Source organism: Podarcis vaucheri, assembly GCF_965113315.1.
Source record: "Podarcis vaucheri genome assembly, chromosome: 4".
Taxonomy (NCBI): domain Eukaryota; kingdom Metazoa; phylum Chordata; class Lepidosauria; order Squamata; family Lacertidae; genus Podarcis; species Podarcis vaucheri.
Genome location: NC_138762.1, coordinates 70,858,522 through 70,871,858, shown reverse-complemented (window position 1 = coordinate 70,871,858; position 13,337 = coordinate 70,858,522). Strand labels below are relative to the sequence as shown.

Below are 13,337 nucleotides of genomic sequence, written 5' to 3'. Positions count from 1 at the left end.
CTATGGTTTTGAACTTAGGGCTTCCTGCATGCCAAGTATTTGCTTTAAGCCCTTATATTTCTTTTCCTTTCTTATCAGGCAGCGGAGAACAACAGACCCTCCAAGTGTCCCTATTTTCTAGGGACATCCCTGATTTAGAGAAGATGTCCCAGATTCCAATTTGATCCTGAAATGTCCCATTTTTCCTTAGGATGCCCTATTTTCATTGGAGAAATGTTGGAGGGTATGGAACAGCAACCTTGTGTTAGGCCGTAGATTCTCTAGGCTTTGTTGTGCCCCTGATGCCACAGGGCCTTAACTCCTGAGTAAATCAAATTATTCTAAATCATTCAACATGACATCAAATCATGCTACCAAACTGAATCATTTACTCTGGGGACTTCTGTGGGGAATGAGGAAGAGAGAACAGTTGCCTGCCTAATGCTACCTAATGAACTGACAACAGAGTCTATATATGAATCAGATAGACTTTGTGGCTCACAGCTCACTCTTAGCTACTACACTGTAAACACACACACACACACACACACACACACACACACACACACAAAGGAAGTTAAAAAATTTTAAGGATAAAAACTCATGCACAGTATACGAGGGCCTCTGTTTTCTTTATTTCATGAATTTCTTATCTCTTCAGGCATCTTCAATTATTCATTCTCTATTGCTACAGTATGACTGAAATGCCATCCTTTTGTACTTGTCCTTCCTCTCCTTTTATCTCTTTCAGGATGTGATTGGTTGAGTGTCAGGGTGGCAACAGGGGTGAGATGGGGAAGGATTATAGATAAAGTTGCACCGCTAGATAAAATGCATAAACATAAGCTAAGCGATTTAGGTCTATGTGCCTTAATTAAAAAAATAATGCAGCGTGGTGTAGTGGTTAAGAGCGGTAGTCACGTAATCTGGGAAACCGGGTTCGTGTCTCCGCTCCTCCACATGCAGCTGCTGGGTGACCTTGGGCCAGTCACACTTCTGTGAAGTCTCTCAGCCCCACTCACCTCACAGAGTGTTTGTTGTGGGGGAGGAAGGGAAAGGAGAATGTTAGCCGCTTTGAGACTCCTGAAGGGGAGTGAAAGGCGGGATATGAAATCCAAACTCTTCTTCTTCTTCTTTAATTATATCAGACTATGGAATCTAAGGGACATGGGTGCCGCTGTGGGTTAAACCACAGAGCCTAGGACTTGCCGTTCAGAAGGTCGGTGGTTCAAATCCCCACGACGGGCTGAGCTCCCATTGTTCAGTCCCAGCTCCTGCCAACCTAGCAGTTCTAAAGCATGTCAAAGTGCAAGCAGATAAATAGGTACCGCTCTGGTGGGAAGGTAAACGGCGTTTCTGTGAGCTGCTCTGGTTCGCCAGAAGCAGCTTAGTCATGCTGGCCACATGACCCGGAAGCTGTATACCTGCTCCCTCGGCCAATAAAGCGAGATGAGCGTCGCAACCCCAGAGTCGGTCACAACTGGTCCTAATGGTCAGGGGTCCCTTTACCTTTACCTATGATATCTAAATTGCAATATGAGTAATTTTCCAATATTCAATTATGCTACACAAGCGGTGTGTGTTGGCCCAGTTCACATTCCGGTGTTTTTTTAGCTTTCTTAAGTCACCTATTTTAAAAAGTGAAGCAAGTGTCAACTAATATAAGACAGACACAAAAAGGGCTATAGGGAGAAATTCCCTTGGGATTTTTCTGCTGGCCATCTTAACTTGCTCAATGTTTAAGCTAAGACTGTGAATCTAAAATAATAAATTCATGTCATCGTATCTTCAGATCCTCATAAAAACTTTTAAAAAATTGTGCTAGAGGGATATTCCCTATTACTGCAAGGCCTATTAAAGTAATAACTAACAGCTGCAACCCAGTCCATGGATTTGAATGGAACCTCTATAAAATGAAGATATAATTTAGACGTTCATAATTTAGATGTTGATAGACTGTCATCCTATGCGCACTCAGAAGTAAATACCACCAAGTTCAAGGAGACTTAAGATACGGCATGAGGAGTTTTTCAGTGGTTTAAGTTGAAATACTTTACTGTGGTTGTCAATTTATTTTTATATTCTCTATATTTGATGAAGGAATTGAGAGGATGCTCATCAAATTTGCTGATCAAACCAAACTGGGATGGGTAGCCAATGCTGCTGAAGACAGAATTGGGATTTCAGATGACCTTGACAGATTGGAGAACTGGACCCAAACTAAAATAAAAAATAAAATAAAATGAATTTCAATAGGGACAAATGTTAGGTTCTACACTTAGGCAGGCATTCTAATACCTAAGATGGGGCACATGAACTGCCAGAAGTATATACTTGAAAAGGACCCAGAGGTCTTATTGGCTTCAAGCTTAAGATGAGCCTGCAGTGTGATGCAGCAGCAATTTTTTTTATCCTATTCTAGGCTGCATCAACAGAAGTACAGTGTCCTGATCAAGCGAAGTAATAGTTCCACTCTATTCTGTCTTAGTCAGAGCACATCTGGAGTACTGTGTCCAGTTCTGCGCACCACAATTTAAGAAGGATATTGACAAGCTGGAATGTGTGCAGAGGAAAGTAATCAAGATGATAAAGGGTTTGGAAACCAAGCCTTATGAGATACAGTTGAGGGAGTTGGGTATGAGAAGAGATAGGATAGCCCTTTAGATATTAGAAGATGGCTGTCACATGGTGCAAGCTGGTTTTCTCCTGCTCCAGAGGGTAGGACTCTATCCAACGGATCAGAAAGAACGTTCTGACAGTAAGAGCTGTTCAACAATGGAATGGATTCCCACGAGAGGTGGTGGACTCTCCCTCCCTGGAGGTTTTAAAGCAGAGGCTAGATGGTCATCTGTCATGGATGCTTTAGCTGAGATTCCTTCATTGGATTAGATAACTCTCGGGATCCCTTCCAACACTACAATTCTATGATTCTATGACATTAGTCTTTATATGCTATTATACTGTGAAATTTATACGATACTATGCTGTCGTTGTGATTAATATATGACGAATAAAACCAGAAATATATTGAGCAGGGGGCGGGAAATCAATCTCCATACACAGAGCTGTGTGCTGGAGTGCATTCAGTTGCTGGCGTAAGCTAGAAAGTTGTATTAGTAGTTCTTCAGATGATTAAGCTAAAGCACACCCACAATACATTTCACACTTTCTGGGACAGTCCCAATATAGGGAAACATTCATTATAGAGATAGAGCTGAATTCCATTCCAGTTAGAAGCAACAGCCTTTGCAAGACAGAGATTTTGTTTTCATTTTTTAAAATTCAGACAGTAGGCTTAAGTGCTAGGAAGAACACAGCCTATATTGAACGAGAAAGCAAAGGACAAGTCAAAATTGCAATGCACTGCTGAGGAACATGGTAAGGCTAACGCTGAGCATGTTAGCATTGTTCTAATACCTATGAAGCTGTCTAGTAGTGTTTTAGAAGATGAATCTTTAGTCCCTGCGTTTTAATTTAATTTCTTTTTTTCTTTACAGAGTGCTATGGTCACCTACAGAGACTTCATTACCACTAGGCATCAATCGCTGGAATGTAGAGTTTAAAAGGGCCTTAATTTAGAAACAATTACTAGCTTAGGTGTCCTCCAAATACTACAGCTACCTTTTACCTTACCACAGCTACATATATAATATCTTTCAAGTGACAAAAACTTGGATCATATTGATGTTTGCTGATGTCTGTGTTTAAATAGCATAGCATTGGAAAGGGTACGTCCATCAATTCAATAAGAAAGTATCCTACTTCCATTTTAAGGTCATTCAGGATTCAGTCTAAGCTTTGTCTAGTGTTGCACAGAAGAGCAAAACTGACCCATCTGATCTAACAAACAAGGAAGTGATCTCAAGAGTGGCTTTTGCCACACTGTGCAAATACAGCCTCAGTATGTTACTATGCAAGGAACATTCATTCCACACAGTAGTAAAAAGACCAACTCCGCAGATTTCAGTGATTCAACTCTAACTAGCATCTCCTTGGAAGGTGGCCGCAAGAGTTGTTTTGATTAAGTAAGGATTAAATACAGCACGCAATTAAAGCATACAAGATGTTTGCTGCACACCAGCATTATTTCTGTCCCATGTTTCTTCTCCCTAAAGAATGAATAAATCTAAGAAGAATTTTTTGTACTACATGAATTAACATTTATTTGGATAGCAAAATAATTATTTGGATAACTATTATTTGGATAACTGGCTCTGAATAACACATTAATTTAATTCTCTCAAGGATAAAATAAGGCACATGATGTGCTATGTATATATTCCCAGAATCTCAGGACATCTGTTAGACATATCTGGCATAATTAAAATCTTACTTATTTAAGAGAGGGTACTGCTAAGCAACTTTCACAATTAATATATGGAATGTATATGGCACATGGAGAGATTACTTTCACAAGTTCCAGGACTACATTTATAAAAAGTAGGATTTTCTTTGCCGATCACTATGACTTCCAAGGCCATTTTTCTCTTTAAAGCACAGAGTTGGCAAGAGCTGAAGTTGGTTCAGGATTTCCAGTATTGTAAACCTAACCATTAAAGGTGAAAATGCATTATCCTTTTGGTACTCATTTCCAGATTTTCACAATGACTATTACATTCACCGTTAAACTCAGCGTAGCATGCATGCTTCAGTTAGACAAGCGCACAAGAACTCTTAATTAAACGGTTTCATTTTTGCCACAAAAGGAGCTAGATTGTAATGGCATCTTTTGTCCACTGGTTAATGAAGTATGAAATATTGTTTAAATAATTAGCAACACTGCTGGGAGAGAATGCAAGTAATTAGCATAGCTTGACACCCAAAGCTGCTCTTCAAGAGGCACCAGTTGCTATGTGGTTAGGATGTGGGAGACACAGTTTTTGGCAATTTCTGAAGACAAACGCACTATTTAAACGTGTGGGGTGGTTTAAAGGGGATTGATTACATTTTCAGAAACTTACTCCACACTACACAACACAATCCTAAGCATTCTTTTACTCAGAAGTAGTTTGCCGTGCATGCAATGGGGTTTACTGTAATAACTAAATTCAAGATTGCAATCACAAACTATCACATGGGGTTTTTTCCCATTAGTTGCTGCTACATTAAAACTTGCATTTTCTTAAGTAATAACTGTAAGTGAAACTAACCCTTGCAGTCAATATATATAAAAAAATACTGTTGAAAATGACTTCTAAATTGGCTTAAAATTAAAATAATGGTACTTTCTGCTTTAATGTCACCCCAGCGAGGCACAAACAAACACAACAACATTTGATAACTTGTACGTAGGTAGCCATCTCTAAACAGCACACAGAAGGCAATTTCTAGAGGGTAGCCATGTTAAGATCAAGCTTATACGAAACGTTATTCACAAAATTAACAGTTGCTTGCATGGCTTTTAAAAATACATAGCGGGAATGGCGCCCCTGATGGGAATCAGAATCCTAGCTGTGGTTTGGGGCTCAATTTCCACCTCCTGCGATCCTGACCTGAATTGAGCTCTCTATGTCTGCTATTTGCATGGGGTGGGGGTGGGGAGATTTCTACTCATACCAATGGAAACTGAAAAAATTCCAATGAAAGTATGATTCCTCTATCTATATAAGGCCCACAGCAGGAGATGAAGGTTACATCACCACACCCTTCCTAACAACAGCAACAAAATCCACAAAAGGTTGCGCTATAATACATCTAATAGTCTTCAACATGCTACAAGTCTCCATAACATAAAAGATAATTGTAATAAGATAAGCCATGAGTACTCATACTCATGATGTTGCTAAGGCGACTTTAAGATCATGTCACATCATTGTATTTTCAATATTATTTTAGGCGGTATTTTAACACTAACTATGGTTAGAATGGAACTATTAATGTATAATCCAGAAAGCAACGGTCACAGGTGCATTCTGAAACGAGAAGCAGACATATTCTGAATTACACCAGTAAATATTTAAGATGCTATTGTTAAAAATATGCTGTTGCTTCTTTTAAAAACCGAAATGTTCAGAATGAAATGTGTACAGAGAGATATGTGCTAGTATCTCTAATATGTCTGTCTGATCCAGTAGGTCCAGAACACATGGTGGAAAGGCCACGGAATTCTGCGCATGAAATCAATGGGATCATTTAAGGCAGCGGTTCTCAACCTGTGGGTCCCCAGATGTTGTTGGACTACAACTCCCATCATCCCTGAGCTCTGGCCTTGCTAGATAGGGGTGATGGGAGTTGTAGTTCAACAACATCTGGGGACTCCAGGTTGAGAAAGGCTGATTTAATAGGTTATAGGTAGGCTGCACAGCTTTGAATTGAAATGGCGGTCCTACTTCAATATTACCTTCTCTTCAACTTGACTATATTTATTCAAATGCATTTAATCTCTCTCTCTCTCTGTCCATAAAAGAATGACTAGAGTCGCTAGCAGAAAACAATGAAACACACCAAGATCAATACACAATGTACCAAAACCTCACCCAGCCATAAAAGTAGCACAATGGAGCAGCTTCAAACACATGCAATAAAAGATCAAAGTAGCGAGAACTATGCAGTTGTTCCCATTGAGTTTGCACAGAACAAGCCATAGGACCACACCATAAACGGAAGCAAGTCTTGCTATTCTCTAAAGCGGGTAAGGGAACCTTTGGGCCTCTAAATGTTGCTCGTGTACAACTCTAATCACCCTGAAGACCATCAGCCATTGTGGGCTGGGGCTGATGGGTGTTGGAGCCCAACATCACCTTGAGGGCTACAAGATTCCCATCTTTACTCTAAAAGTTAAGTGTGGAAGGCATTTTCCAAAAGAAAACATAAGCAATAACTTTGCAGTTCAAAGCAAGTGGAGATTAAATAAGTGCGTATACACATTTTGCGAATAAGTATTAAAACAGCTTTCCCTCTCCCAAGGAAATTTTCATGACATCACATTTTTAATGTGATGCAGCAGATGACTTCTTGGTAAAATTGCTATATTAACAAAAATGAAGCAATATTTTTGAGGTAGTATCTTTCAATAAACCCAATTGTTTGCCAGAAAACCAAACCTCTGTTAGACATAAACAGAGTTCCAAAATATAGTACTCTCTCCTTTGCTTTCAACTCATGAGCTGTCTGTTGTAATTTTCTATAAGCAATTTCTCTAAAGGAATCTGTGAGGGGGCTTTTGCTTCTCCCATCTCCTTCCTCTAGTCTACTGCTCTACATCCTTTGCGGCAGCTAAAAGAACATGGCTTACACAAATACGACACACCTCTCTCTCCATAGCTGCTATCTGGGTTCCTTAAATCAGCCCCATGTTAAATCTGGAGAAACAGAATACTAAGGACATTTTAGAAGAGAGCCCAAAGAATATCAGGCAGCCTGGTCAGGCGATATAAGATGCAATTTGCAGTATAGATGTATAGAGTCCATAAAAATGCTTTTTCAGAAATCGCTTTTATGTGTTATGCATGTGTGACTGAAAGCCGGTAGCACAAATTTGTAAGTCATTTTGTCTGATGAGAAGAATATGTGCCTTCCTTGAAGACAGTACACACAAAAATGCTTTTTTGTGTGTGTAACAGAGAAAAACAATGGGATTAAACACAATTCTTCATTTAGGCTGAAAATTCTAAATAAATTTACTGCAGAATAAGCCACACTGTACACAGTGGGACTTGCTTCCAAGTACACATACACAGGAATGTCTAACGATCTAACAGTTATTTTAACAATCTTGTGCTCATGGTTGTGATCCTGAGGCTTTGAAGTTGCACAAAGTTCTGCAAAATCTTGTTCTCTCATGCAACAAATGGAGCTCCTGCAGATCTGGAGCTCTGGGGTATGCCAAACACACCCCATCATATCCCTGTACACAATCCATGCAGGAAAATTGTTACTGGAAGAAGTTGAGATATATGCATAAATATATTGATTTTTCTGCATAGGCTTAGCCGTTTCCTAATGCAAAACCCAAGTCTATTTCACATTCAAAATTTGCATCCAGTTCAAAAATATACATTTTGCACAGTGACCAGTGCCTGCAGGTGTTCGCACACGAGTTTAATATATGAATTGTAAATGACACGCTTGCATATATCAGCGACACAACAAACGAGGTGAGAATATATTGTTTCAGGACACCACACTCGTTAGTGTAAACAAATAAAGCATTAAGATAAAACTAACCTTTAATTTGTCATAGCGTTCACTGAGAGCTGCCACCTGGTGATCACGATGCCTCCCAACCAGTTTACACAAGGCACAGATTAACTGGTCATCAGTCACACAATACATGTTAACTTTCTCGTCCTCGTGCTCCAGACACATTAATCCTCTGATATGAGAGTCTGGAATAGGTTCAATCAAACGGTGGCCAGTAAATGGCTTCTTGTTTGGGTGAGTTGCTTTTAAGCACTCCTCACAGTAGGAAACCTCACACGTTACACATGTCTTTACTGCTTCCTGAGCAGGATCCTGGTCACAGAACTGGCAGAGAACTTTTTCACTGGAGGACATGCTGTTGCTATCGAAAGCTCGCTCTCGGCGAGTTTCACTTGGAGAATTGGGCCCGCTCACCGAAGCTTTCTGAAACCTGTCGATGATATTCTGCAGCGTGACGTTGCGCTTGAGTCCGTCTAGACCACGTTGATTAAGGGTGATGACATAACGACAAGTAGGGCACTGGAAGGCGGTGATAGATTCCACTGATTCGTTGGTGGCACAGTGGGAGACCAAGATGCGATGCGCACAATTGAAGCAGAGGCTGTGAGCGCAAGGCAGCAGCAGCGGATCCTCAAACAGCTCCAGACAGATAGGGCAGGTCAGTTCCGACTCCAGTGTTTCCATCTTCAGGCAAAGCTCTCCTGTGTCATCAGCAAAATCCAGGGAAGCTGATCAGCTATCTGAAAGCACAACATAAAATTCGATTAGGCGAGACAGAGCAGAGGGGTCAGCCATGGGGGGGTTGTCAACTTTCACCACTTTCCTGACCACCTCTCCAGACTGGAACGCTACACGATGTTTGGAATCTGCCTATGCACCAGCAATCAAGGTACTTAAAATTCTATTTCCCTTTTGTGCTTCCCTCATCCTCAAGTGTTGTTGTTGTTTTTTTAACTATCAATTTTCTCTCTCTCTCCAGAAGAGACAAAGAGCAAGAGCAGATGTTTGGAATGCATTCATATTAGCATTACTTAAAAACAAACAAACCAGTAACCGTGTTTTAAAATACACACATCCATCACAATGCTGTTGCAAAAGCTTTTCACAGTTACACTATATAATGAGTTACCATGTCTTAATGTGTGTTAACTTTTAAGATCAACCATGGCAGCAGAGAACATCTGATTTATTGCATAGAGGACCCAAATTTCCTTGCTGTTTCTCAACATTAACACAATCTCATTTTGAGGATTCCAGGTTTTGTTTACATTTACAATAGAGCACTTGAACATATGCAGTGTGTGTGTGTGTGTATATATATGTATGTATGTATTGTATGTGTCTAACTATATGAAAAGTTATCTGTGATTAAATGAACAGCAAATACATAAATATATACAAATTATAATAGTAAATACAGTGTAAAATACCTCAAAGTCATATGCAGTGAGGTGTGCATATGCATATGCTGTTCAACAGCACAGATCAGAAAAGAAAAAAAAATATTTAGAACAGGAAGTGGTGCTTCAGTGCTACTTGTCAAAAATTTGGTGGGGGTGACACAGTATTTGCTGAATTGAGGATGGATGGAATTAAAACATCCTGTTCTCTCTTTTTGTTTTCATTATAATATGTGAAGGTGTCAGGCATTTCTGTTGTTTTAAGCCAAGAGGGTCAAAAGCTGTTCTACTGTACAAATATTCGTGTTAATAGCCTTGGAGCTTAGCTGGAAATGCAGCACACAATTCGACGATGACTTTTTTCCAGCGTGGGATTCAAGAACAGTCAGCAGCTCCCCCCTCCTCCCCTGCCCAAAGAAATCAACCCTAAAAATGACCGAAACTTCATTTTGTTTCCTCTTTCACTAATCATGTTGCATGGAATGATTTTGAAAGAGTCGCTCTACGTGGCGCTCCTTCCCTCAGCTCTTGTCAAGGCCCTATCACTGTTATAAGCAGACAGGTCAGTGAAGCAGAAGCAAAAGCTATGCTTCACACTCACCGAAATGTACCTCTTCACAGTACAATCTATTTAAGCTTTGTTGCTCATAACCGAGGACAGCTTCAGATGGCCCAGCTGCAGACCCTGCACACTGTAAAGTCGTTGTTCCGTTGTATTAACTCTCTGCCTCCCCTCTCTTTCACCTCCCCGCCCTGCCCCCCAAATTCACATAGAAATCTTGGTTCATTAAGGGTGAATGGAGCCTTATGCTCATTAGCAAGCTTGGGAACCAAATCTCTTTGAACCTTCTGCCATTTCCCCACAATTAAACCAGGGGCTGCAGTTACGACGACAGGAAGGCGATGTATAACCTCAGCCCAAACCATAATAGCACAGAAAAGTTCAACAAATGGAGGTGAAGTTCAAGTCAACCTCTAATTCTTATTCATACTTGCTTTGTGGCGAGGGGAGAAAAACATTTGTCCCACAGAGACGGAGAACAATGTACCATTTGGTTTCACACTTATTTGCCAAAAATCTGTGGAACTTTCAGAACTTGCCAACCCAAGAGTTTGCTTGCTCCCCCCCCCATCTACTATATAATAGGATAACTGAAAATGGGCTAGATCACCGTTAACACAGTGGTTTTGCAGGCACCTCTGGTAATGGAAGAGGAAGGGTGACAGTTTTTGCTGATTCAAGCCCCATGTATCCCCAGTGGAAGTTGGCATTGGAGGTTGCAGGGGGAATGGACAAAAATGGCCTCTCTTCTGTCCATCCATTGGATCAAAAACCTTCCTTCCATAAGTGCAAGGCCACCAATTGGATTCCACCACCAACACGGTATGTAGTAGGGTAAACATTGTTCTCAGTTGTCTAGAAGGGGTCCAGGGCATGATGTCCCCTCTCAGCAACCAAGATATTTGTAAATTGTTTGAAGTTTTGTGTGATAAGAGATCACCAAACACTGCGAACAAAGCCTACGAAGGTACACAAGAATAGAAAGCAATGTTCACCTGGCTCTTCCCTAAGGAAGGATCACACTTTAGGTTTCAGCTGAGAAACTGCCACTATCCATTTGCTTTACAGACAAATACTGAGGGCAAAGGACAGAGCATCACATTCATGGGCTTTTTTCCCTCTTAAAAGGTGCATTTTTGTGATAGAAAGAAGTTCTTACAGGAAAGTCAGATAAATTTCGGTTGACACTCCATTACAGAAAATAGCATTACACATTATTCTGAGCCCATGATTTTAAAACTTCGGTTCAGACTAGGATGTTTGGTGTGCATAAAACCAGCAGAACCAGCAATCTACAAATACAACCAGGGTTAAGGATCCATGTCTTAAGGCACACATGCCAAGAACCAATCTTTATCTAATCCCTTTACCCATTTTGGTTAAAGACAAAACATGCATGGAATTCAGAAAATAACTGAAAGACAGGAATGACCAATAGGATCAACCTCATTATCAGCAGGTAACAACATCAGGCAGCTGCCAAGGCCCTGGCAGCCAGCCAGCCCCCCAACCGATGACTTAGAATGTCTACAATTAATTTTTTTCCCACAATGCCATGGGACAATGATAAATGATAAAGTCACATGGTGCTTACTTCAGTACTTCTGCTGGTTTCCCTATTCACCAGATAAACCAGCTGGGTCTATCAACATAGCAGAGGGCCACTGACAGCAACACAGAGAAGTCTCCCTTGCTAGGAGAGGATCTGTAATTACATATTGCCTCGTGGCATGAAGTAACAGAAGGTTTTCATGATTTCATTCCTACCCTAGTGCACTTAATGTGCACCATTTATCGGAAGAGCACTGCTGATATAGCTCAGTATAAGACTTTTAATATCAGGGTTGGGGGGCTTGAGCCTCACATCAGGCAAAAAGATTCCTGCATTGCAGGGGATTGGACTAAATAAGCTATACCCTCATGGTCCCATCCAACTCTACAATTCTATGGTTATGCTTTTATGACTTAAGAAATTAGTAGCACAGTGGGTGGCACTGTGGTCTAAACCATTGAGCCTAGGGCTTGCCGATTCGATGGTCCGCAGTTCGAATCCCCGCGACGGGGTGAGCTCCTGTTGCTCAGCCCCAGATCCTACCAACCCAGCAGTTCAAAAGCATGCCAAAAATTGAAAGTAGATAAATAGGTACCAATCCGGTGGGAAGGTAAATGGCGTTTCCGTGCGCTGCTCTGGTTTCGACAGAAGCAGCTTAGTCATGCTGGCCACATGACCCGGAAAAACTGTCTGCGGACAAACGCTGGCTCCCTCTGCCAGTAAAGCGAAATGAGCGCCGCAACCCCAGAGTCATATGCAACTGGACTTAACTGACAGGGGTCCTTTACCTTTTAGCACATTATGGTAACAAATGTCAATCCTTCCATTATCACTACCCATGGGTGGGGTATAAATAAAATTATGATGATGATGATGATGATGATGCAGGAAAACAACTTTCTCCTATAAAGGAAAGGCTGCAATCCAGAAACCATTAAGGTGGAACCCAGTCAATTTTTCAACATATTTTTGATGAAGTCATTCGAAGAATGTAGTGAGTAAACCAGTGTAAAGAGGAACTAAGAAAAGCATGGAACAGTACTGTATTTAGCAGAATGAACCCAAGTCAAAAGATACAGATCAAACTGGAAAACTAACTAAAATCAAGTGCTACCTTGTTCAAGCATAAAATGCATTTTAAAGCATTTCCCCCACTAAAGCCCAGTGATCTCTAACTTCAAGCCGTTGACTACTAGCAGACAAAAAATAACCACCATGCCATATACCGTACCTGGCCTGTTGAATTTATTTGACCAGGAATATTTAAGGCACAAACTACACTGAATGTAGCTCCTATTCAATTCACTAGGCCATGTGTGGGAGATATCATTGTATAGAACCATAGAAGTAGTCTAGAAAAGGAATTTAAGTAAGAAAGTCTGTCTGCAAATCCTTTTTAAGACTCTGAGAGGCATAGTAGTTGGACATCCATTTCAGTCAGCCCCTTCTTTCTCATTGGATCCTATATTTTTTCTTTTGGAAAAAGGTTATGCACAAATAATATATTCAAGAACTATTTATATTTGATCTCAGAATTTAATACTGCTATATTAAAGTATGCTTATTTTATACCTCAAAAACTAAAAGATAAAAATAATATTATAGGATTCAGTTGCAAAATATAGAACTATGTTTTTCATCAGCTAGTATATGGCCATCACATACATCACATAATAATCTAGCTATTAAGTATTCCTTGCTT

The 13,337-nt window shown here is 40.4% G+C and overlaps 1 protein-coding gene across 5 annotated transcripts in view; it reads right to left on the bottom strand.

Moving 5' to 3' along the window:
* Window positions 1-13,337, bottom strand: part of MID1 (midline 1) — a 280,249-nt gene that overhangs the window by 69,797 nt on the left and 197,115 nt on the right. For 4 of the 5 annotated variants that reach the window (XM_082220874.1, XM_082220875.1, XM_082220873.1 and 1 more), the window contains one exon: window positions 8,146-8,861. In XM_082220874.1, the coding sequence (XP_082077000.1) occupies window positions 8,146-8,805 (660 nt within the window). In that variant the 5' untranslated portion in view covers window positions 8,806-8,861. The remainder of the gene's footprint in view (window positions 1-8,145; window positions 8,862-13,337) is intronic. The other variant, XM_082220877.1, reaches the window with a different exon arrangement.